The sequence below is a fragment of the Gallus gallus genome, chromosome 1, assembly GCF_016699485.2.
Source record: "Gallus gallus isolate bGalGal1 chromosome 1, bGalGal1.mat.broiler.GRCg7b, whole genome shotgun sequence".
Taxonomy (NCBI): Eukaryota; Metazoa; Chordata; class Aves; order Galliformes; family Phasianidae; genus Gallus; species Gallus gallus.
The window spans coordinates 156,956,213-156,980,123 of record NC_052532.1 but is presented as its reverse complement, the minus strand read 5'-3'; the positions used below and the strand labels follow the sequence as shown (position 1 = coordinate 156,980,123).

At 35.1% G+C, this 23,911-nt stretch overlaps 1 protein-coding gene across 7 annotated transcripts in view; it reads right to left on the bottom strand.

Annotated features, from left to right (window-relative positions):
- Positions 1–720: 720 nt before the first annotated feature.
- The window catches only part of DACH1 (dachshund family transcription factor 1), a 369,319-nt gene continuing 346,128 nt past the window's right edge, over positions 721–23,911 (bottom strand). For 4 of the 7 annotated variants that reach the window (XM_015275195.4, XM_015275204.4, XM_015275226.4 and 1 more), the window contains one exon: positions 721–3,496. In XM_015275195.4, coding sequence (XP_015130681.1) covers positions 3,459–3,496 — 38 coding nt within the window. In that variant the 3' untranslated portion in view covers positions 721–3,458. Of the gene's footprint in view, positions 3,497–6,419; positions 23,709–23,911 lie in introns of those variants that run through there. The other 3 variants (XM_015275212.4, XM_015275219.4, XM_040697618.2) reach the window with 3 other exon arrangements.

Genomic DNA, 23,911 nt, shown 5'->3' with positions numbered 1-23,911 from the left:
TTTCTGTCAAAATATTATTCTGCTTCTAGACTTGTTTTTAGATAACTATCTTTATCATTAAAAAAAAAACTCTGAAAATAAAAAACATTTTAAAAAAAAACCTCTTAAAGTAGCATTTAAAGATATGCTAAGGCAGAAATATTTCCTTCCAAATGTCTGTTTAGATGTTTGAATTCTTGCTGATTATTAAAAAAATGTGTTAGGATATCAACGTTTCTAAACACATTTTATCAAATGAATGAAACTTGAGAGAAAAACAACTGGATTACCCTTTCTGTAGCTAGGGGAATTATATGTTTTGTTCCATCAATGTGTCCACTTTACATTATTCAGCACAAAGCTTTCTGAAATAAGAATCATGGGAATATCACAATATATAAAAAAAGGTACAAATAACAGCTTCATAAACTGAGAAATGTACATAAATAAATCATGTAGATTGGGGCAGTTTGCTTAGCTGGCAAGAAAAAAAAATATGGAAAATCTGCTTGTTAAACAATAACCACAAAGTGTGCTTTTATGATGTTTTTCACCACAGTAATTCATATTAGGGATAGAAGCAGTTGCATGTTAAATAAAATCATTCAGCATTGTTCTCCTCACATTACAAAGAGCTGACTTGTGTTGTTTTCAGATGCCTCCCATTAGAAAGTAAATATTCCTCTGATGTTACACATTTCAGAAAATTTAATAAAGATGAACTGTAAATGAAGTCACAGGGAGATTTCAGACAGTTTTATTAGCAGATTGTTGAAAAGAAAAGAAAATTAAATACAATAACAGTAAACGTGGTTCTCACATTGAAACCAGGCTCAAATAACTAGGCTACCATAGAAAAATTTCCAATTCTTGCATTATGATGTAAAAACAGATTTTTGTACAGATTTTGTACAACAAAATTCGTAATAACCTTTTTTTCATTTTTAGAAAACTTTAAATATATAGATAAAAATAGACAATTTTCATAGGTCCTACATGAAGATGAGTATGTTCTGTTCCAAGGGCTTGCATAGAGCGCAAATATGGTTATAATATAGAACAACTAGACATTAATATCTTTAAGATTACAAAAGCATATAAACAATAACATGAGCACAACTTTTCTTCATCATCTATGAAAACAAAACAAAACAAAACAAAATTTGAAATAAAAAACAAAATACCAACCCAAAACCTGTATAACTAAAGAGGGGCAAAAAATTCAACTTACGTTAACATCTCATGGTCTGTAATATTTACACTGGTTTTAGCAAGATTCTTTCTAAACATCCAGCTTATAAATTGGTTCCCCCTTAAACCTTAACATTTCCATTTATGTACCAAGCCAAACAATGAGGCATTCCCAAAGGTCTTGAAAGTATATACCGTAAAACTACTAAAACCTACTTACAGCTGACTCTATGCAAGGAGCAGAGCAATGGTAGATGCTACTACATATTTCAGTTGTAGGCTTTTAATTCTCTTTCAGATATGAATGATTAAAAAGCTTGACACAAATCCATCTAACTTTACAGCTGTTAACCCTTTAAAGACTGCATATGAAAAAACTGGAGTACAGAATCTCATAAGTGTTCAGGCAATTACGAAAATTACGAAAAAATCATGGTTAGAAAATAATGTCACTATAAAGTATTAGATAACAATATTTAATGAAAAATATTGCTCAGTATTTCTTTAAAAAAAATTACCATGATGTGAACTTTTATATACATATTTTCTATTGTTAAAAAAGGATTGTGATGGAGTAAATATGAACTGCACAAAATAAATGTGTACCAGTATTGCAAGGAAGACCTACTAACTATAGAAGCTCAGTGCTAGAGTTTACAAAACATTAGATTTTTTTTTTTTGACAAAATAATATTAATATCCAATCAGAACTATTTTTAAAGAAACATTTGTTTTAAGTTAGGCATCTTAGACATTTAAGATTTTGATATGTTTCCATGTAATAAATAATATTTTATATGCATAAAACATGAAAGATGAAGAAAGCATAATCACAAAACTTACAGTAATAGCACTGATTCACAAAATCAGTCTTTAAAGGGGTAACCCAAAAGTATGCAAAGCAAAGAAGATAATTTTTAGTCATGTAATAAGCACTGTGTTGCAGTTTACTTCCAGTTATCAGCACAAAGGTGAAAACACATATTGTAGCTTTTATAAAGACAGTGAAAGTAACACATAACCACCAGTCCCTATGACAAGGTGGGAGGGACAACAGACTTCAACTGTATCACTCAGTTCTACGTGGAATTGGACTGATACATCAAGTGTTTGTTAGGTTTTCTTTTTTTAGCAACATTGACGTAATATGACATTAACATATAAAAATATTTCTGGCATTTTGACTTGCTGCTCAGCCACAGTCCATTCTTAAAAGTGCACTAACCAGGGCACTAACCAGGGCTCAATATACAAATAAAAGTGGCTGATACATAATTCTGACTTGTTACCAGATGCTTAAGATCTCATTCATTAATACTGTGACTCCAGGACAAATATTTACATGCCTGCATGCGTTAAAACTAGAAAGGTGTCTTTCTGACCAACAGGGTGACAAAACAATATTATCTAAAATTTTTCATTTCCTAAACGCTAGATTTCTACTGCATACATAATACCTTCCTTGTGTGATTTGTGTTATATACTGTACATGTGACCAACAGTTTGATAAGAAGTCTTTTATTTCACAAACCCCTGCCAGTTTACAATGAGAAATTATTACTCTTTTAATTGTATTTTTTTATTATTATTTTAGGAAAAGAGACTTTGTGAATAGTAAAACAGTTTGTTTACATTCAGCATTTCTTTTCACTTACACAAAATTCCATTTTACTTAACGTAGATTTACATACATGTGTTGGTCTCTCAGAAAGCATGTGGAAAAATGTCTTTAGAAGAAAACCCACGATCATAGTCTGAAAACTGAATGTATCAATTTTTTCTTTTTTTTTCTTTTTACTTTTTTTCTTTTTTTCTTTTTTTTTTTTTAAATAAGAGTCCTCTTATGCCCTCTACAAGTTCATTTCTGAGCTGTCTTGCTGGTTTCGGTATGATATAACAGTCTGTAAGTGTACTTCGACACCGCTGGAAGGATCATTTGATGTGCTCAAATATAGAATCATCAGAGGAGGACAGAGTCTGCATTCCTTGAAAAAGGGAATACTCAACCTTGTTCTGACCTGCCTGTAGTTTTGGTACAATAGTCCGGTGCACAGATGAAGATTTTCACTGTAAGAAGAGTGCTACTGTACATTTACAAACATTCTCTAGAGCTCTGGCTTGAGCCACAGGAGATAACCAAAGGAGGACACTCTTGCAGAATTCCTTACATTTTTGAAGAACATTGGTAAATGAAGTTGAAAACATTTTGTTCCCACAGAACTCCATTTGGGTGAATGTCTTACTGCAAAGTTCTTTACCGTAGCACAGGTATCTTCAGCAGGAAAAATTCAATACATGACAGTAGTTTTCAAATAAAGTCTTCCATCTAGAATATGAAAAACAAACATTTGTTTTAAAAAATTGTATCTTCAATGAATCAAAAAGAGAGGAAAAAACCTCAAGATTTAAAAACCACATAGTTCTGTGAACTGCCACCTACGGTATTTAATGTTTTAGACATTAAAAAAAAAATCAAAAAGTCCAAACATCACCGTTGTGATTTCATCTGACAGTGGTCAAATTAACTCCATTAAAAATTATACACACTTTTCAAATTGTGAATACTGTACTACCTCCCAAACCTTTAATATATGCTGCACTCATATCAGTGCTAGGGCACCAGGAACGTAGGTGGAGCCTCTGTGCATGTGTTTTTACTGATATGCAAACTTAACCGAATAATGCCGAACAGCAATTATTCCCTTCATGGTTGCAGAGCAAAAATCTTCTTGCATGCAGTCGTTAGTACTCCCACCACCAAAGGCATAGCTCATACTTTTTGATTTAGCTGTGTTGTTAAATATAGCATGTAATGTAACCATTGTGCACATTTGTAGCTATTTATATAGAACCCAGTATAGGATATTTAATCAGCATCAGTGAAGTATGGCCTCCTTCCCCCATAAATGAGATTAACTGAACAATTACTATGTTAAAGACGTGAGCATGTCTCTCTCCTCGGTGTTTTTTCCAACCGAGGAGCATATATTTAAGTGAGATATGTATAATGGAGAGACAACATGAGAAACAGCAAGCTCACCCATCTAGTAACTGTTGATCTATAAAAACTTGAAGAGAACATTCTGCTATAACATATTTTCACCTAATTTACAAATATAAAGCATCATGGGAACATGAACATCTTCTGCTTACAGCAATACAAAGAGAGATTTCTGAACAGTAAACAGACAGAAAAAAATGATACATGCTTATTTTGCTGACCTGTAAGATAGAAAGTGTTTCTCCCTTGTGAGTAAGGCATATTGTGAAGCATATTAATCCTTCACAGTGCACAACTATGAAATGTTCCTTATATTTTAGACTACAATCCATCTGGAAATATAAGCAGTAACTCCTGACATCTGCATGAACCTCTTCTGGACCAAGTGATTTGCATCAGCATATATGCATAAGATATCAAGAGATTCTTGTTTCTGTTTTGGTTTTCTTAGTTTCATTGCTTATTCCCAATGTTTGTTTTTTGTTGTTTTTTTTTTTTAATTTGTAATAAGTACACAGATAGCAATTGCTTGTGAGAAACCTATATACACAATTGCTGTAATTTTTCAAATGGTTGGCTTTTATTAAAACATGGCTTCACTTCCACAGATTTTCTGCTGAGGGAAAGAAAAGCTTAACTAGAAAGTACAAGTTGGGAAAATACACCTCCTCTGCACACCCCTTTCCAATTTTTATTGTTTAATTTCTACTGTAACTGCACAGGAGAAACAGGAAATAGTAGACTCTCTTCCTGTGTTACAGTGATTCTTATCTAGTATACCTCTGGTTTTCCTTTTCTACTACTCATTTTCTTTTCCAAGCTTCTGGGGTATACTCTCTTTTGCTATTTTTCCCTGTATCTTTACATTTTCCACTTCCCCTTTCCCATTCTTTTTCAATCCAAGGTTTTTTTTGTTTTTTTTTTCCCCAGAGTGGATGAAAACTTTCCCACAACTTGGAGTGCTTCCACTCAGAATCATTTCCACATTCTCTACGCTTGTTATGGTCTTTGTGTACTGAAGAGAAACAAAAAGAAATTGAGCAAGGCCTTAAAGAATTTCTTATTCTTCTTTGATGGATGAAGTACAAGTAAATTGCTTACAGGAATTCAGAAGAAAAAGAATGAACCTTTGAAAGTGAGTTTGGTAAAAACTGAAGGCCTAAAAAACCATCTTAAAAAACCATCTCTGCAGCAAGTGCAGAACAGCAGCTAAGGCTACTAATAGCTGTAGTCACACATAATTCTCCTATACATTTTGAATAAACACTGTAGAAATTTAGAGTACTAAATCTGTCTGGATACCTCTGTAGGAGAATTACTCTGTATATACACCAGCACTTTGGCAATCTTGAATGCATATTTGCTAATGACTACTGTGCATAATTCCCACACCTAAACATTAAGATAACCAGCAGTTAGTAACACATATTATATTTCACTGTATTAAGTCTCCACATGCCTTTTACATGAAACACTTATTAAAATGTATTATCGATTAAAAATAAAAACATAGGGTCATAAATCACAGAATCATAGAATTGCCTGGGTTGAAAAGGACCACAACGATCGAGTTTCAACCCCCCTGCTACGTGCAGGGTTGCCAACCACTAGACCAGGCTGCACAGAGCCATATCTACACTGGCCTTGAATGCATCCAGGGATGGGGAATCCACAACATCCTTGGGCAACCTGTTCCAGTGCACCACCACCCTCTGGCTGAAAAACTTCCTCCTAACCTAAACCTCCCGTCTCCATTTACAACCATTCCCCCTTGTCCTATCACTATCCACCCCCATAAACAGCCGTTCCCCTTCCTGCTTATATGCTCCCTTCAAGTAATGGAAGGCCACAGCAAGGTCTCTCCGAAGCCTTCTCTTCTGCAAGTTAAAGAAGCCCTGTTCCCTCAACCTTTCCTCACAAGAGAGGTGCTCCAGCCCTCTGATCATCTTTGTAGCCCTCCTCTGGACCCGCTCCAAGCGCTCCACATCCTTCCTGTACTGAGGGCCCCAGGCCTGGATGCAGTACTCCAGATGGGGCCTCACATGAGCCAAGTAGAGGAGGGACAATCACCTCCCTCTCCCTGCTGGCCACCCCTTTTTTCATGCAGCCCAGAACACAGTTGGCCTTCCAGGCTGCAAGCGCACACTGCTGGCTCGTGTCCAGCTTCTTGTCTACCAAGTGCTTCTCTGCAGGGCTGCTCTCAAGGAGATCTTCCCCCAGTTTGTATGAATACCTGGGATTGCCCCGACCCAAGTGCAGCACCCTGCACTTGGCCTTACTGAACCTCATCAGGTTTTCATGGGCCCACTTCTCCAGCCTGTCCAGCTCCCTCTGAGTGGCTTCCCTTTCTTCTAACATATCGACTGCACTGCTCAGCTTGGTGTCATCCGCAAACTTGCTGAGGGTGCACTCGATGCCATCACCTATGTCATTTGTAAAGATGTTGAAGAGCATCAGTCCCTGAGGGACTGACCCCCGAGGGACACTGCTGGTGACCAGCCTCCAGCCTGACACAGAAATGGGGTTATATGAAGCTAAGTTCTTGTAGAAGTCAACAATCTGTAGACAACACTAATACATTTTAAGATTCAGTTGTATTTTGCACTGCTTAAGGACCCTGTCTGGCAATGACAGAAGATAGGCAGTCAATAGGAGATTTTTCGTTATTAATGGAAGACACTATCAGATTCTGTATTATGTAGGTATAAACAAAACAATAATAGAAACGGGTAGCTTTACAAAGCATCTCTCTTGCAAAATAAGATGATAGTTGCTTACAGAACTTACCAACATTTATGATGGATACACATAATAAACATAAATCTTCTTGTTCCTCTTTTAACTATATGAAGGACCATTAAAACTGCATCATCTGTACTCATAATGGACTTAAAATGCTGTATAGGAACTCAGCAGCTCATCTAATATAATCGCTAGGCTTATGAAGCAGATATAATATATACTATATATACATTATATATATTTACTTGTTTCACTGATTTCCTTAGCATATGGGAGAATGTAGTAAGCATTAGACATGACAACCTCAAAAATTATCCTGCCACATTATGACGTAGATAAAGTACCTTGATGACTAAGTCAGTAAGAATTGCAAATTTTCTAAGAATTGTAAAATATTTCCTTTTTTTTTTTTTCAAGATTATGAAAAATGAGGTGCTTCTTTATAGAAGGCGACACTTTTAGCGCCAACAACTGAGAAAGTCACAATATCTGTAGAACTGTTCACAATGCTTTCATAAGAACCATGAGTTTGGGAGAAGAAAAAAGACAAGTCATTTATTTAGGTTTTTTCTTTTTTCTAGCATGCTCCTATGTGTAGCCACTCATGAATTTACAACAGTTAAATAGCACCGACCATAAGAAACATGACTTCAAACTACAGAAGGAAAAATAGGTAGCTCACAGCTCTGAAGAGGAATGATTATCTCACACCGTTATGGGGGGACCAAACACAGAGCTTCTATCTGATCGTTGTCCCTTTTCTTTTAACAGACTGCTGTTTCCTTCTTCCAAACCATTTCCATCTCAATTCTCATTGTTCAAGGGTTCTTCTGAAATTACTGGAACCTCTCAATGTTGTTGTCAAAGTCACCTCAAACATTTTTCCTCTAGGTGTAGCCAGTGTTCCTATCAGAATGCCAGAGAAGTCTTACTGATAGCCCTTCTTGATTTCAGGGCTAAAATCAAAAGCAAAATCTACAAGTCACAATAGTACTAAGTTAACAGAAAACATGCAACCTAATGCTAAGTAACTGTGTAAAAATGCCACTACTTTTACTCCTAAATCTTGCCTCATGGGCGTGGCTCTCCTTCCTGCCTCCAAATCTTGTTATAAACATACTTCACATTATTTTCTATCGTTAGTGAATACAGAATTTATCTATCTGTATATAAAACATTTAATGTAAAACAAATACATTATTCACACAAACATAGATGTATGCACACAAGCATACATTACACATACACAAGCTATTCTCTAAAATTGTTTAAAATGCTGGAGTATCTTTTTAGCCTCCTGAAAATTGTTGATCTATAGTAAAATAACTCAAATTTACAAACTTCTACATAGAATAAAAACATGAACTGGGAAAATACTGCTCCATTTCTAAATAGAACTGTGCATGATTAGCAGATCGTCATCTGTTTTAATTGCTCTTTTGCAAATAGTAGTGTTCAGCAAGATCACAAAAGCTCATGCTAGTAACTAAAACTGAAAATGCCACTACTCCTAAATCTGATTTCTTTCTCTCTGTGGACTGATGTGACAGAAATTCTAGCCAGGGTGAGTGAATATTTTTTTAGATCAACTCTTTTTAATTAAAACTCACTTTGAGGTTTATGAATGAACATGCTCAAATAGTTATAAGGTCGTAAGTGTTACAGAAAACAAACAAACTGATATGCCATAAAAGTTAGCAATGCTGAAACAGATCACATGCCTTAAAATGCATTCCCACAGAGAAGTCAGCTGGAGACTGATTTACACTAACGTTGTATGGGTAGCCTGTAGTATATCTATGGGCCTAGCAGTTTCTTATGTTAAAAACATAAACTCACTCAAATATTATTCCTGTTAATATGAATTCTTGTAAAGTGATAAAAATCTACAATGAAATGTTGTGTGATTATAGTTGCAAACTAAATAAATCATACATTAGATGATTACACGTATTTCTGTCATTCACTGCAAGTCACATTGGTTTATCATTCAGATACATAGTATTTTAGTTTGTATCCTGAGAGCTGCTTTAAAAATGAACATAATGACAATCATGACTCTCATAAGAGCATACTACAGCCTTTAGTTTATAAAAATCTGCAAATCTGTGTCAAAGGTGTGGCATCAGACCTGAGTTTAGTCAACTGCTATCATAAAAATGCCTACTGAGGAAAACCCTCCTCAGCAGTGAAGATGTTTGGAAAACAAAAGGAAAAAGAAAAAAATCATAGAAGATATGGTGGCATATTGCAGATTACTAATGAGAAAGAAAACCAGAGTTTAGAGGTTTTTATTTATTTTTTTTGTTTTAAATGAAAAAATGATGTATGAGAAGGAGAAAAAATGGACAAAATCAGGAAACTCTGTTGGAGCTTTGTAAAGGTAGAATGTTATGGTTTTGATTTCTTGGTTGACTAGTTAATTAATTGCACTATTTTTATTTTTTATGTATGATCATAACTTGTGAGCCACAGAACAATAAATATCAGTCAAAATCCAGTAACTCTTATATTAAAGTAACCCCAATTTATTGTCCCTATAGTTTCTAAATACTGTTAACATGATTTTGTCAAATATGTACAGGCCATTGATTGAGCTGATCTTCAATCAAAAGGAGTCTTAAGGATATCTGAATGGTGAACCTACTCATCCTTTTTTGTTTTCAAAGTGAAGAACACACACTTCAAATTTATTTCTCTTTCTTTAATAAGAATACAACTGAAGGAGAGAGGATAGGAACTGTATTCCCAGTTCAGACTCCAAAGTGATCTGTGACTTCCCTGTTCTTCTGTGTCATCCTCTAACATTTCCCTCTCTCTTCTTAGTTAACCAAGAATCACTGTGGTGATGATTTCTCACTGAGTTTTTTGTCCTTAGCAGTGTTATTTACCCTATTGGCATAAAACACACACAAACACGTACAAATTGAAATTGTAGATCCTTGGCTTAAAAAGTCCATTTGAAGTAATTTCTACTGTTGGTGACTGAGCTGACCTACATTTAGGTCATAAACTTCTTTTAAAACTTAATGTTGCAACACAAAATCTTCAGGACTAGCCAATGTGCTCACTAGAGACTGAAGAAACTTTGTACTGAACCTCAACATATATATACCATTGCCTACAGGCAATTTAAATGTATATACAGCCTACAGACATTCAAAAATTGTTAACTCTTGCTCTAGCAAGTTGATGGAATGATGAAGCATTTTTGACTTTCCGTACAACAAGACATGTTATTGCAAGAAAATTTAGTAACTTATGGTAAATTAGTGAAACACATATTTAATAACTTAGGCATTATTACAGTTGTTTCCTAAACATTTTATAATCTGTAATACTAGAGTGAAAAATACTATGATCCACTCTCGTCTTTAAATCCAACAGATTAAAATAAATAAAATATTTGAGACATAAAATGAGGCTAACTTCATCTAAATAAAAGAAAAGCTTCTCATTTGTGCTGAAGAACATAATAAATTGTGTTTCCTGTTAGGAAGTAGCGTTATTGAAAATGGCAGCTATTTTCTCAGAAGTTATTTCCAGGCACCTGTGAGCTAATGAGGTTTGTCCATTTCAAAGAAAACTTGTGCGTGCATGCCCGAATGCACACAACCTCTTCAGCCCAGAGCTGATAAAAGCATCTGCAAGCCATAGCTCAAGCACATTTAAATTATATAACTGGTTGGTTTATTTGTTTTAATAAGATGGGGCAAATGTGAATTACAGTGTACTTCTAACCTTTCATTCAGCCTGATGTTTTAATCACTTGGAGGAACAGAAACAAAACAAAAGGAAGGGATGGCAAACAAATGGCAATGATTCATGTGATGTTTGCTAAGACAGCAACGGGAAGTCAAAATAAAAGCAAGCATATTGCAACAGATGGAAGGGATCTTAGTTAAATTGTAACCCTTCTTCGCAAAGTTAAAGGAAGCAGCTAATTAAGGAAGAAATCTATTTTTGTATACTCTTAATTTATTTTATTAAAAAATAGAGACAAAAGAGGATTTATTTTCCACCAAAGCAGGAAGTTAAAAATGGGAGTCTACATTTTCAGTCATAGGAAAATCATTTTTGATGCAGTTGATTCTTCTTCAGAGTTCGCAGAGTGCAACAGAGAATATAAACCCTCACTTTTGTAAAATGCAGTCACAAAATCAACTGAGTAGAACTTACTGTAATTTCCCCTATAAAATGCAAAACAATATATTGTAAGGGGAAAAGACTCCTCCCAGAGTACAAGGTTAATCAGAACACTGAAGCTTTGTGACTCAACACATAAAAGATTCACAGAAGGATTTATACTATCCTGATTTTGTTACTGGTCAATCACATATTGAGGAACATGGATGAATTCCCTGTCTGCTTCCTTAGAACTGTATTGGAGTAAACGAGCTATGAGAAATGCTGGACAAATTGTTGAGACTTTGAAATTAGAGCAACTGAGTAGCTCTTTCTTTTTTCTTAAAAAAAAAATAGTGCATATCTACATTTTATGCAAAGATGGATGTTTTCACCATACATGATCAATAAACTCATGCAAATAGGAAGTATGTAAACATATTTGGCCAAACACTATCCTAATTTGCCCTTTGTATAACACCAATAAATTAGTTTCAAATTTGCATACTGTTATTAATCATACACCTTTCATTTCTCTACTTAACATTCATGTACAAATATATGTGTCTTAATACTCAGTGCAAATATTCAGGAAATGGAGATGGTTGTGCCTTTCCTTTCAAAATAATAATTTATACTTTGAAGATTTTAATTCTATATCTGAAGTTCCAGGTGTAAAATCAAACAATGGATGTTCAAAGAAAGATGTCTAACCATCTTTTTTTTTTTTTTCCTTTTTTTCTTTTTCCTTTTTGCATCTATTTTAGCTATTAACTATGGGGATTTTCTTTCAGTAATTTTATCATGTTTTTTAATCATGACTATATGCTTTCATTGCATCCCTGAATACTGTGGATGCAAGCTAAAGGTCAGCAATCTGGTCTTTAGCAAACTGACAAAGCGATGGACTGCCTGAATATGTCATCCTCTATAATTTAGAGACCATGTAGAACAGAGAGAGCTTGCCATTTTGAGCACTGAAAAAATTGAACTGGCAAGGTGAGAAATTCTCTAGAAGGAATGCGTTTTGAAAAATCACATGTCTCTTATTGTTGCCTTGTGAACTTAGTCACCTTTTTTCTATTTGTATAAACAGAGTAAAAGTACATCCAGAAAAAAAAGACAACACAACCAATTACTTAGTATCACTGAACCTATGTCTTTTAGGAATTGCATTGCAGTCACACCTATTGGTTAAAATAATAATTTTTAAAAAAGGAAAAAAAAATCAAAATGGAACATCTTCAACTGATGAACCGTGTGGAAGAGTTATTGAAGGATGAAGTCACAGCTAAATATGACCAGCTTGGGAATTTTCACAGCTCACTGTGTTCAGTTCTGTTTGTATCATGGTGTGGATAATGCTTATAAAGATCAATCTGCATTACATTAAAAAGTTTAAATGCTGCATAAAGGTATGCTTTATTGCTACAAAATATTCAAAAACTTAAAGAGCTTTTCTCGTATATATATTTCAGCAAGCCAATTCAAAAGAAACTTTGGATTTGATAGCATAAAATTGGGAAAGAGTTGAGTTCTAAGCATTGGAATGTAGTTTCTGATGTATTTTCTGATTTATACTTTTTTTTTTTTTTTGCCTTCTCATAAAACGTTGATGGAAACAGCATTTTATCTTCTATCTTTAGTTTTGATTTATCTTTTAGTCTGATTGGTCTACTTCCCAATTTTCTGCTAAGGTGTGACTTTTTAGTGTTTTGCTGCAGTGATCACTTTTATAGGATCATAGGCATAATTACCAAAATAATATTAAACAGTTAAGGCCAGTCGTAATGTTAATACTGAAATAAGCTTAAAAAAATAAACAATTTCCTCCATGTAGAGGAAAATATGATTGTGACATTAAATTTGAATAAAATACAATTGAACAATACATCAGAGACAAAGACGATAGCATTGAGTGCACCCTCGGCAAGTTTGCGGATGACACCAAGCTGAGCGGTGCAGTCGATATGTTAGAAGAAAGGGAAGCCACTCAGAGGGAGCTGGACAGGCTGGAGAAGTGGGCCCATGAAAACCTGATGAGGTTCAGTAAGGCCAAGTGCAGGGTGCTGCACTTGGGTCGGGGCAATCCCAGGTATTCATACAAACTGGGGGAAGATCTCCTTGAGAGCAGCCCTGCAGAGAAGCACTTGGGGGGCCTGGTAGACAAGAAGCTGGACATGAGCCAGCAGTGTGTGCTTGCAGCCCGGAAGGCCAACTGTGTTCTGGGCTGCATGAAAAAAGGGGTGGCCAGCAGGGAGAGGGAGGTGATTGTCCCCCTCTACTTGGCTCTTGTGAGGCCCCATCTGGAGTACTGCATCCGGGCCTGGGGCCCTCAGTACAGGAAAGATGTGGAGCGCTTGGAGCGGGTCCAGAGGAGGGCCACTAAGATGATCAGAGGGCTGGAGCACCTCTCCTATAAGGAGAGGTTGAGGGAACAGGGCTTGTTTAACTTGGAGAAGAGAAGGCTTCGGAGAGACCTCACTGTGGCCTTCCAGTACTTGAAGGGAGCATATAAGCAGGAAGGGGAATGGCTGTTTATGAGGGTGGATAGTGATAGGACAAGGGGGTATCATTTTAGACGGAGACAGGGGAGGTTTAGGTTAGATCTTAGGAGGAAGTTTTTCGCTCAGAGGGTGGTGACACACTAGAACAGGTTGCCCAAGGATGTTGTGGATGCCCCATCCCTGGAGGCATTCAAGACCAGGCTAGATGTGGCTCTATGCAGCCTTGTCTAGTGGTTGGCAACCCTGCATGTAGCAGGGGGGTTGAAACTCGATCGCTGTGGTCCTTTTCAACCCAGGCAATTCTATGATTCTGTGATTATATAACATTTGCTGTTGTTTTCAAGAAATTTTCTGCCTCTAAGTTGAAATCAAATGACAGAAAATATTTGTGTAAGAGCATGTACAAATTAGTTGTTAAAATTATCCCTTCCTTCATAAAGGACATACAGAAACACACAGAGACCTTTTCTGTCACTTAACTAGAAGCTAAGTATTAGCTTGACACAAGTGTTTACATTTAGAGAACACACAATGAAGTGCAGATTAATAAAGTTCTTGGCTTTATGAACCTCTGGAAAGGTACTATTTTCATATATTTTCACTGCCAGAGATAGTTGAAGCTATGACTTTGTTGTGGTCAATATTGTTTCCATCACCAGACTGTGTGATGTTTATGTACTTCAACATCTACAAATGATTTATGAAGACGAGTTCTTTTATAGCACGACCTTTTCTTGAGCTTTTCCCCAGACTTCTTTATAAAACACAATAAAGGGCTTATCTTATACCTTACCTACTGCATATATTGCCTAATACTCCTATGCAGTACATCTCATTCACAGATTCACAAGCTTATCTTATCTGTTCCCTACAAACTACTTCTTCTCTGAACAAGTAACATTAATTGGATATAATACCCCAATAACTAAAAGGTAGAATAGTGTTCTGTCATTTTCAGGTTAGACTTAAAACACAATTAATAAAAAAGTATGATCCAGCTTGTCCTTAATTCCAGTTACTGAGATGTCATTTCAAATGCTGCAAAGGTTATTCCCCATTTCAATGGAAAGTAGAAGCTATTTAAAGAAATCATTTAGCTTTACTGCTTACATTACCGTGCATACATCAATTATGTTATGTGTGGAATTCCATTCCAATATCAGTATCACATTAACACCCCATTTTAATTTGATATTCAACAACTCATATCCTCATCTGTGTCCTAAAACAGAATTACAGTCCAATGCAAACCATGAAGAAATGGTCAAATGTAGAATAAGAAGGAATGGGGTTGTAAAATATGAAGATCACAGTGGCAAGCTCATGGAAAATCTATTAAGGATGTGTGGGATGTCAAAACATATGTAACAAAGGCTTGCCACTTTTAGGTATTTTGTATGAAAGAAAGCTGATGGTAGTCAATGGCATCAAGCAAGCCAGCTGAGAACAAGAGTCAAAAGTGATAGAAAACAAACCAGAAGTCATGACCTAATTAATGAGCAATCAACTAAACTCATATATAATCTTTACTGCTAAATAGAAATATGAGTAGATCTTAATGAATTTCCTGTGTCTTAGCATGAGTAACACAGCTACAAACATGAAGTATGATAAAAGCATCAAGCTGAAAGATGTATATGGAATTTAACCTAGTAGCAAGCCACCAAACAATGCTTAAGGAAAATTCTTCTACTCTTGTAAAAAAATGAAAAGTACTAGCTATTTGAACCAGAGAACTCTGTTTCTCTGACAAATATTAATGCTGGATCAGGTAAATTGACTTTCAATTCATAATTCACACTAATTCCCCTGACTGTCAACTTCTGTCTTGGGCTTATCTTCATAGACGCATTTAAGCACTGTGGTGACAAGGCAACCTTTCCCATTCTCTCTCAGTAGTAACATAATTTCACATAGGTACTTCAAAATTATTACTCTTCCCCCCAGGAAAAACTCAATTAGCCTTAGGGCCAGGTGGTTTGAATCTGGCACCATTCTGTGTCTTTGCCAATAGAGATTCCTTAGAAAAAGCAACATGTCATGACAGACAGTGTCCTGGATGCACCCCTTTATAGAAATCCCAGACCATATGGAAGCAGCATGCGCTCTCAAAGAGAACTTAGCACCACAGTCCATCATCAAAAACTAAGCAAGAGAAAAGAAACTGGCTAAATTAAATCCCAGAGCCATCTTAACCAGTGACTCTGGAATCAGGAGACTACCTTGGAGTTAGAAGAACTGCAGAACATCTGAAGTGTAAAATTTTCTTACTTGGAAGCAAGAAAATTGGATTTTGTCAAAACAGAGGAAATGGAAATCTTGATTCATAGTTGCTTTTTCTTTTTCTTCTTACTTTTGCACTTCTACTGCCAATTTTCAATAGCAATATATTAATAGGGTCATACATAGCACTTTACAGTAGCTCTCCTGGAACAGTGTTTAGGAAGCTGGGCGCACATGCTCAAGGTGAATTGAAAAAGGAATAATTTCAGATCAGTATGATGCAACAAAATGAGTCCACAGCATGGAAACAAAATTCCATTTATAGGCTTATCATAGGAAAAAAAACTCTGAACATTCTTTGTAAATACATTAAGTACTAGGTAGACACAAAACATCTCTGTTTTCTACTGTAGGAATTGGGTTCTGTTGTAATCTTGTAAGATGAGAAAAGTATTAAAATGGTCTTTAAGAGTATAGTTGTGATACAATTGCTATAAATTGCAGGCTTCAAATCCCACCCAGTTCTATCTGTAATGCTATACCATTTTAGAAAGACGTGAGACAAGAACTGAGAATAAACTGAATGTACTTACTGAAAATCTGGTCCAGTTAATTTTAGCGGGAAAATCCAAGAGAGTCACAGGCTTTGTGAGAATATGGAAAACTCTAAAGGGAAAACTTAGCTTTTGATTCCTAAAATTAGGACACTTCCATGTACTGAATGTTTAAGATCAAACTCTGGAACTACTGCCCATTTGGAACTGAAATAGAGCTGATTTTTGCAGGTTTTATTAGTGTTTTATCATTTTAGCACTGGGAACTAGATTGCTTACGATGGCATAGTTACTGCTGCGATAGTAACTGTGATAGTCATAACAAATATGATGATAAGGTTGAAAATGGAACTGGTTCTCTAGTCAATTATACTACTTTTATGATGCTTCCAATACTGCCCATGAAGCCAAGGAGTGTGATCCAACCGCAATATTTTTATTTTCAATTCATCAATGTGTAAACATACGGTACTCTCTTCAATGACTGAGTATATAACTTTGAGTCACACTGTAAAGCTAAAAGTGAGTGTAAATTATTGCTGTTTTTTATTTTATGTTTGTATTCAATATAATTTGATTACTTGAAAGGACTTGTAGCCAGCATATTGCAGTGCAAAACAATGTCATGAAAAATACATGTCTTTTAATGCAAGGGTTGCACCAACAGTTTACCATAAGCAAAACTTGCAGAATCAACAGAGACTAAATAAACAAGTCAAAACTCGAATTATCTAATATAGCATTGTATATTTTTAACAATCTCTATTATAATTTCATGCACATAAACTAGCACATCAAATTTCTTGGTCCTAACTTTGTAACACTTTGTTTCCAATGCCAGCTATAGCACTTTGTGATCCATCTTTTCCAACATCTGTGATAAATACACTATTATGCTACTGCTGTTTTTCCTAATTAGAGGTTGCATAACTTTAAAAAAAAAAAAAAAAAAAAAAAAGACTGACAAGAATATAATAGGAAAAAATTTCCTTTTACTGTTACCGATATACATTTTGCATTTCTCAACAAAATGACATCACACTGACATTATATATGCTGCTGTCTCTCATTATGTTCTTCTGGAACCTTACAATGACCAAAATACTTCTTGTGAAGGGTTGAAATGTTAGAGATTTCTTTTTAAAGCTGGCAGTCTACCCTATAGGAAAGATTTTCCTCCTTAGAAGTCTGCTGGCTGTTCACTGGAAGAATACTTATTATAGATATGTGCTGACAGCAGATTTTAGCTATTGATGGACATGATGCTGGCTACGTATTCCTTCCAAATGTATTAATTTTAGTTCTACTGCCTTTTTACTTACTTTTCTTAGTTGATTTATTTCTATTCTATTCTATTCTATTCTATTCTATTCTATTCTATTCTATTCTATTCTATTCTATTCTATTCTATTCTATTCTATTCTATTCTATTCTTCTTTTATAGGAACTTGAGACACTAAAAGAGATGGGTCATGTTCCAAATCAAATCCACTGGAAAGCTGAATGCTTGAATTCTACAAAACCAAATTGTTTTATTCTATCATATTTAATTTTGTTAAAACAAAAATAACCACAGATAAAAACGTTTTTGGAATTAAAATAGATTTGGCATAATAGTTGTTATGTTTGTTTGCAATGAGGCAACATAACAGATATATTAAGACTTTTTATTTTAATATTTCCTATTGATGAAGGACATAAAAATCAGTATTTTGTGCTTTACTCTTGATGCTGTTGTTTTCATCATACTGGCAAAGAGAAATTATGAAAACTAAAATATTGGCCACTCTAAAATTAAATTCTCAGCCCCTCAGTTAGTTCAAATTAACATATCTTCAATGACAATGAGGTTGCCTTTACTTACATTTATGGCAATCAATTATTTCTTTACAAGATCTGATAAAATATTTGTCTCTTTATCTTCATGTGTTAGATTTGAAACTGATTAGTTTATATTAGTTGTAAATTACTCTGTCTTGTATCACTTTTTTTTTGCCACTTTTTAATTCTTTAGACTCTGAGTAGTCACCAATGAAAACATAAAAGACAAAGTTAACAATATAAGCGAATTTCAACTGTGCCTTCCATTCAAGATCCAGAACACTTCACCAACATCAATTAAGTTTCACAACACTCTTATGAGTTACCAAAGCATTTGTGTTGCCGGTAAGAAATCAGTGCATGAAGACTGCATACAGATTTGATTTGGGCTTAAGGCATTGGTTGAAACTGCACTGAAACACAAAAAACTGAGCTGTTCCTTTACCAAATAATTAAACAGCAAAACACTGCTCTTAAACCAAATAAGCAACCCAAACAAATGCTGTCATTTTTATTCTGAAAACATCCACCTAATTCTTTCTTGCTGCAAAATGTGACATGAGAAGACAGTGATTTCTCAGCATATACTTCTCATAAGTGTGCCAATGCTACCTTTATTCTTTCCAATTATATTATTTTGAGCTAAAATTACAGTCCCAACTGTAGAACAAATTTGTGATACAGAAAAAAAGTATAAAATCCAAAAGCAGGAAAATAAAAAAAAACAAGAACAAACAACAACAACTAAAAAAAAGTTATTTTCTCGCCTCCAGAAACTGAATTCAGCATTGCTAGAATGTGACTGGGCTTAAAAAAGTTGTATGTAGATGTCTACAGCAGGGTACTCTTACTTATGCTCCTCCCATAGACGGAGGTGATTTATAGATAACTGCTTTATGAAGCAGTAAATTCTATTGCAGACATTTCTTTCCACTCCCTCCACAGAGGATTGAGGGTGACAAGCACAAGTGTACATGTCTACACTGTAGACTTCTATGTTTCATCAAGTCATCCAACTTCATCCAACCCATGCCTTGTTTGCAAGCATAATTATATTTAAACAGAGACACATTAACTAGTTTTCCATTACAAATTAGTAAGGATATAGTAATACTGTCACAGTGATATCATGCAACTATATTAGTTATATGATACCACACTCTTATCTAGAATTCTGAGATATCTTCTACCTTCTTTTTCTACTTCTAAAATTACATCTATCAGGGGGCTGGAGCACCTCCCCTACAAGGACAGGCTGAGGGAGCTGGGCTTATTCAGCCTGGAGAAGAGAAGGCTGTGGGGTGACCTCATCGCAGCCTTTCAGTACCTGAAGGGAGCCTATAAACAAGAAGGGAGTAAACTCTGAAAGGGTAGATAACAGCAGGACAAGGGGGAATGGTTTTAAGTTGAAAGAGAGAAGATTTAGGTTGGATGTTAGGGGGAAGTTCTTTACCAGAAGAGTAGTGAGGTGCTGGAACGGGCTGCCCAGAGAGGTTGTGGATGCCCCGTCCCTGGAGGTGTTCAAGTTCAGTTTGGACAGGGCCCTGGGCAACCTGGTCTAGTAAATGGGGAGTTTGGTGGCCCTGCCCGGCAGGAGGGTTGGAGATTCATGATCCTTGAGGTCCCTTCCAACCCAGGCCATTCTGTGATTCTGTGATTCTGTGATCTACTTCTCTTCTTATTTCTGAAGGTTTGGAATGCTTCTTTTAACTTTTGCTTCATGCACTGGTAGCATCAAATTGAAATAAATGCTGAAAAGCTTCGGAGTTAATGTAGAATTGGATTTATCCTCTCTTCATTTGAAGATCTTGCTTTATACAACTTTCAGAACTGTAGTCAGGAATATTGCAACATTACAGAACTACATCAAGCAGATGAGCAATTGTCAGGCACTGGTATTGTTCCATAAGTGATGCACAATTACTCACTTTCAACACTGGCAGTTACAAAAACTGACTGAAATTCATCTGCTTATGGTCTGTTTACTGTCACAAGCAATGCTGACATTCTGTGGCAAACAAAAAGGAAAATAAACAACCAAGGTGGTTCATCACAGTAACTTCCAGCTCCTGCAATACAGACAGCTACATTTGAGATTTTTTTTTAGATTCCCATTATATGCAAGGAAGTGACTTGTAAGGCATGATTCATTTAATTCAAAGGCAGAAGTATGTCTATTACTCTTCGCTGACTCTAACAGGAGTCCAGCCAACAAGCTCAGATAAAGTCACCTACCCCACAAATGTGAAACATATTTCTCCCACTGATATTGCTTGCATATTTTATAGATAGTTGCATTGCCTCAGGAGCTATTCCACAAGTTTTACACCTTCATAATAGACAGCAGTATCTATAGTGCCTTTATGGCATCTGCAAAATTCCATGTATCTTATCAGTTGAAAAAAGCTAGCATAATGCAGTAAAACATGAGTTTTATACAGTTTCGGTAACTTAAACCTCCTTTCTCTTTACTTCTTTTGTACAATTAGTGCTGTTGTGTAAAGTAAGCTTAAACAGCTCCTACTTTTCCTTCTCTGCTGGGTTGGCTTTCAAAGGTATTGCACATCTAAAATTAATTCAAAAACATTAGTGTGTTTATAAACTCTCCGTGCAAGTATTTAAACATATGCAGGCATACTGAAAATGAATACAAATCCCACTGCGCTATTTTATTGTGTAAATATAATTTCTATGTATTCTAAATCCCCAAACATTTCCCTACTTCAAGTATACTTTTATTACTCCAATAATATTGTACTTATCCTTGAAAAAAAAAATTCAATTTCACAAATCCTATTCTGTACAGTGTTAAAATTTTGTATTTTATTTTAACCCTACTTTAATATTCTTTCTCCACAGATATAATTCCCAACAGTATTGAGTAGCTGATACATTACCTTGACATTCTAGATGGCTCCCTCTTTTCATAGCAGCTTTCAACTTTGTTCCTAAATACTAATCATCATCACCTTAGACGTTTTTTTTTTTAACAGAAACAGGTTTCTGCAATGTACTTTATTTATTTACATTTCCTTACACTTCTATATTCAAACTTTGCATAAAACATTTTTTTTTTCTTTTTCTTTTTTTTTTTTCACTGCATACTTTCTTTCTGAGTAGCTAGCTATTTTGGACACTCTCAGAATTGCTGATATCTACAAACTGTCATCTAACTATGTCCTCTGCAACTACTGTCCTTTGTAACTGTTACTGTCATCAGTCTTATTCCGTCCTCAGTCATTAAGTGTCAGACAGTAACTCATAAACTGCTTTTCCTCAACTGTTAGTCTAGTATAGCATAAACTGGTCACATATCATGTATAAACTCCTGCAGTATTTGTCTTTTTTTTTTTATGCCTAAACCTGGTTCAATAAGAGCTGTTATCTATCACAGGGTGACAATGATAGCAGTGCCAAAAGGCTTACCTTCTTGTCTCTACTGGTAAATAAAAAAACCTTACAGATAATAACATGTAATTGAAGTAATTTAAAACTCTTTGAGAACTTTTTGTAAATTGATCAGGATTTCTGAAATTTTAAATGTTCCTGTTGTTAAAATGATATGGAATGTGTAATACTGTATTTATTTTTCAGATACTGTAGGTCTGAAGAGATTTTTTGTATACTTCAATTACAAAAACATTTAAAACATACAAACTTGTGCAATTTTTATTTTAATGAAGATGAGAAGTTCATTAACGAAGATAAATATTTCATTAGATGTTAAATAAAACAAAGAGATTTTTTGGCTTCACTCAGCACAAAATTCCTTTGAAAGATTAATTAATACATGCAAATTATGCAAATTAGACCCATGCAAATATTTTATGAAGACAATTAAGGGAACCATTAATTACTGCTTTTTTTGCTTCAGTGAGATTCATTCATTTAATTTTAATTTCACTTTAACTGTTTTGATGTATAATCTTGCAGCTAAGAACTTTATCTTTCCTAGTGGGTCACTTAAACTTATAAATTTCATCAAGTGAGCAGCAACAGAAATCTGTAAAGATATTCTCTGGGCTGTGTTTAGTATCAAGAGAAATTTTTGACACAATGCACTCCTAGAAACTGCAAAACTGGAAGGGAATGTGAGCTCATACTTGGACAAGGTTCAACTGCTGGAAAAGCAATTAATTTGCTTTGGCTGTGCTAATATAGGGGAATTAGAAAGTGTGACACAAGACAAATAGAAATAATTAGTTCTCCAAAATGATGTTCTCATTAATATGGTTTGAACAGTAGAAATAAAAAACATTATTGTGGCATGTCTGCATTCTGTCCCTAGCCACAGGAGGTAGAACAATGCTAGATACAGCATTTTTTCACCTTTGTAGTTTGTATGATAAGCAGCATTTATTTTTATTTTTTTATTGTTGGTTTAAAGAAAAGCAAATTGTGAACCTGATTCTTTTATCTAAAACCTACTGAGCTTTTACAGAGCAGTGAAGATCCCTAGCCTTTTTAACTGCTTTCTTCCTTGCAAAATATGAAATTATAAATACAACCAAGCTATTTTGATTTCAATATATTTATTCATTTAAATAATATTATATGATATGCAATATCCAATGTGTATTATATATATACTGTACCTTAAGCTTCTACAGCAAAAGATTGCTCTATCAAAAGAGTTTATGACATACTCTCCAAATACAATAGCATAAATTTTCTTTTTACGTGAAGTGAATATACATGCATGCGTTGGACAAAGTATATAGAGGTAAATTTTCTGTTGTTCTCATTCTTAACACTGAGAGCAGAACAAATCACCTGGTACTTCTCACAGGAAAGAGACCTTTAGAAGGCCAAGAACATCTTTACTCTATATTCTGTAGCTTGTTGCACAATTAAAAGTAACATTGTGGCAGAGAATATGTTTGTGAGAATATGTTTGTGGCCATGCCTACCTCCACATTTTTTTATACAGGATTATTGTCAGTAAGAAAATTCTAAAGCACAACTATCACAGAAATTAAGCAAAAATGTTCAAGAAAATTTCTAGAAGTCACGGTTTAGTAAGTAATTCTGTATAAGAATATCCTGTCTTCAAGGAAATGTAATGAAGACCTTTGACTTGAAGTTCAAACCCTTGAAACTGTCTTATTTGAATGAAGTCATTCTTTAACACTGTGGATAAACTACTACCATGTTCTCAGTTCGGTAGATATGTATGTGCCCACTAAACACATGGTTAAATGACCGTAGCACTTCCAAAATAGTGGGGAGCACCTTCTCCCTTGACCATCAGCTTTGTTGGCAGTTTGTTTGCAGACATTTGTTAGATGTGGCTGTCTTCAATGACTTCTTTCTAGTCAAATCTTGCACTAATCCATGTCTTACAACTCCATAGTCAACTTCCTGGGCTCTTCTAGACTAGCCTTCAAAATAAGTTTTTGATATTCAAACACTCTTCTCTCTTTGTCAGGATCTTATTTTCCATCCACCTGACTAATCTCATTCTGTTTGATCTTTTTGGTTTCTACTTTAACTTGCTGTTTTAGTTGCTCAGGGCTGAGATCTTCCTCCCATTGTCTCTCTCTCTGAGCTTCACATCTCAGTAACCTAATCCACAAACAGAAATTCAGTTACCATACATATGTTGAAAATTGACATAGGTTCTTTGTACTCCAGATCTAATCTATGTCCTCTTAACCCTCTTCCTGTTTTCCCGATTCTTTGTATGAAATGCTTAGGTCCTACAACTAGCCATGGTTGGGAACGCAGAGCTGGTAATCGTGCACCCCTTCAAAATCCTCCTCCAATTC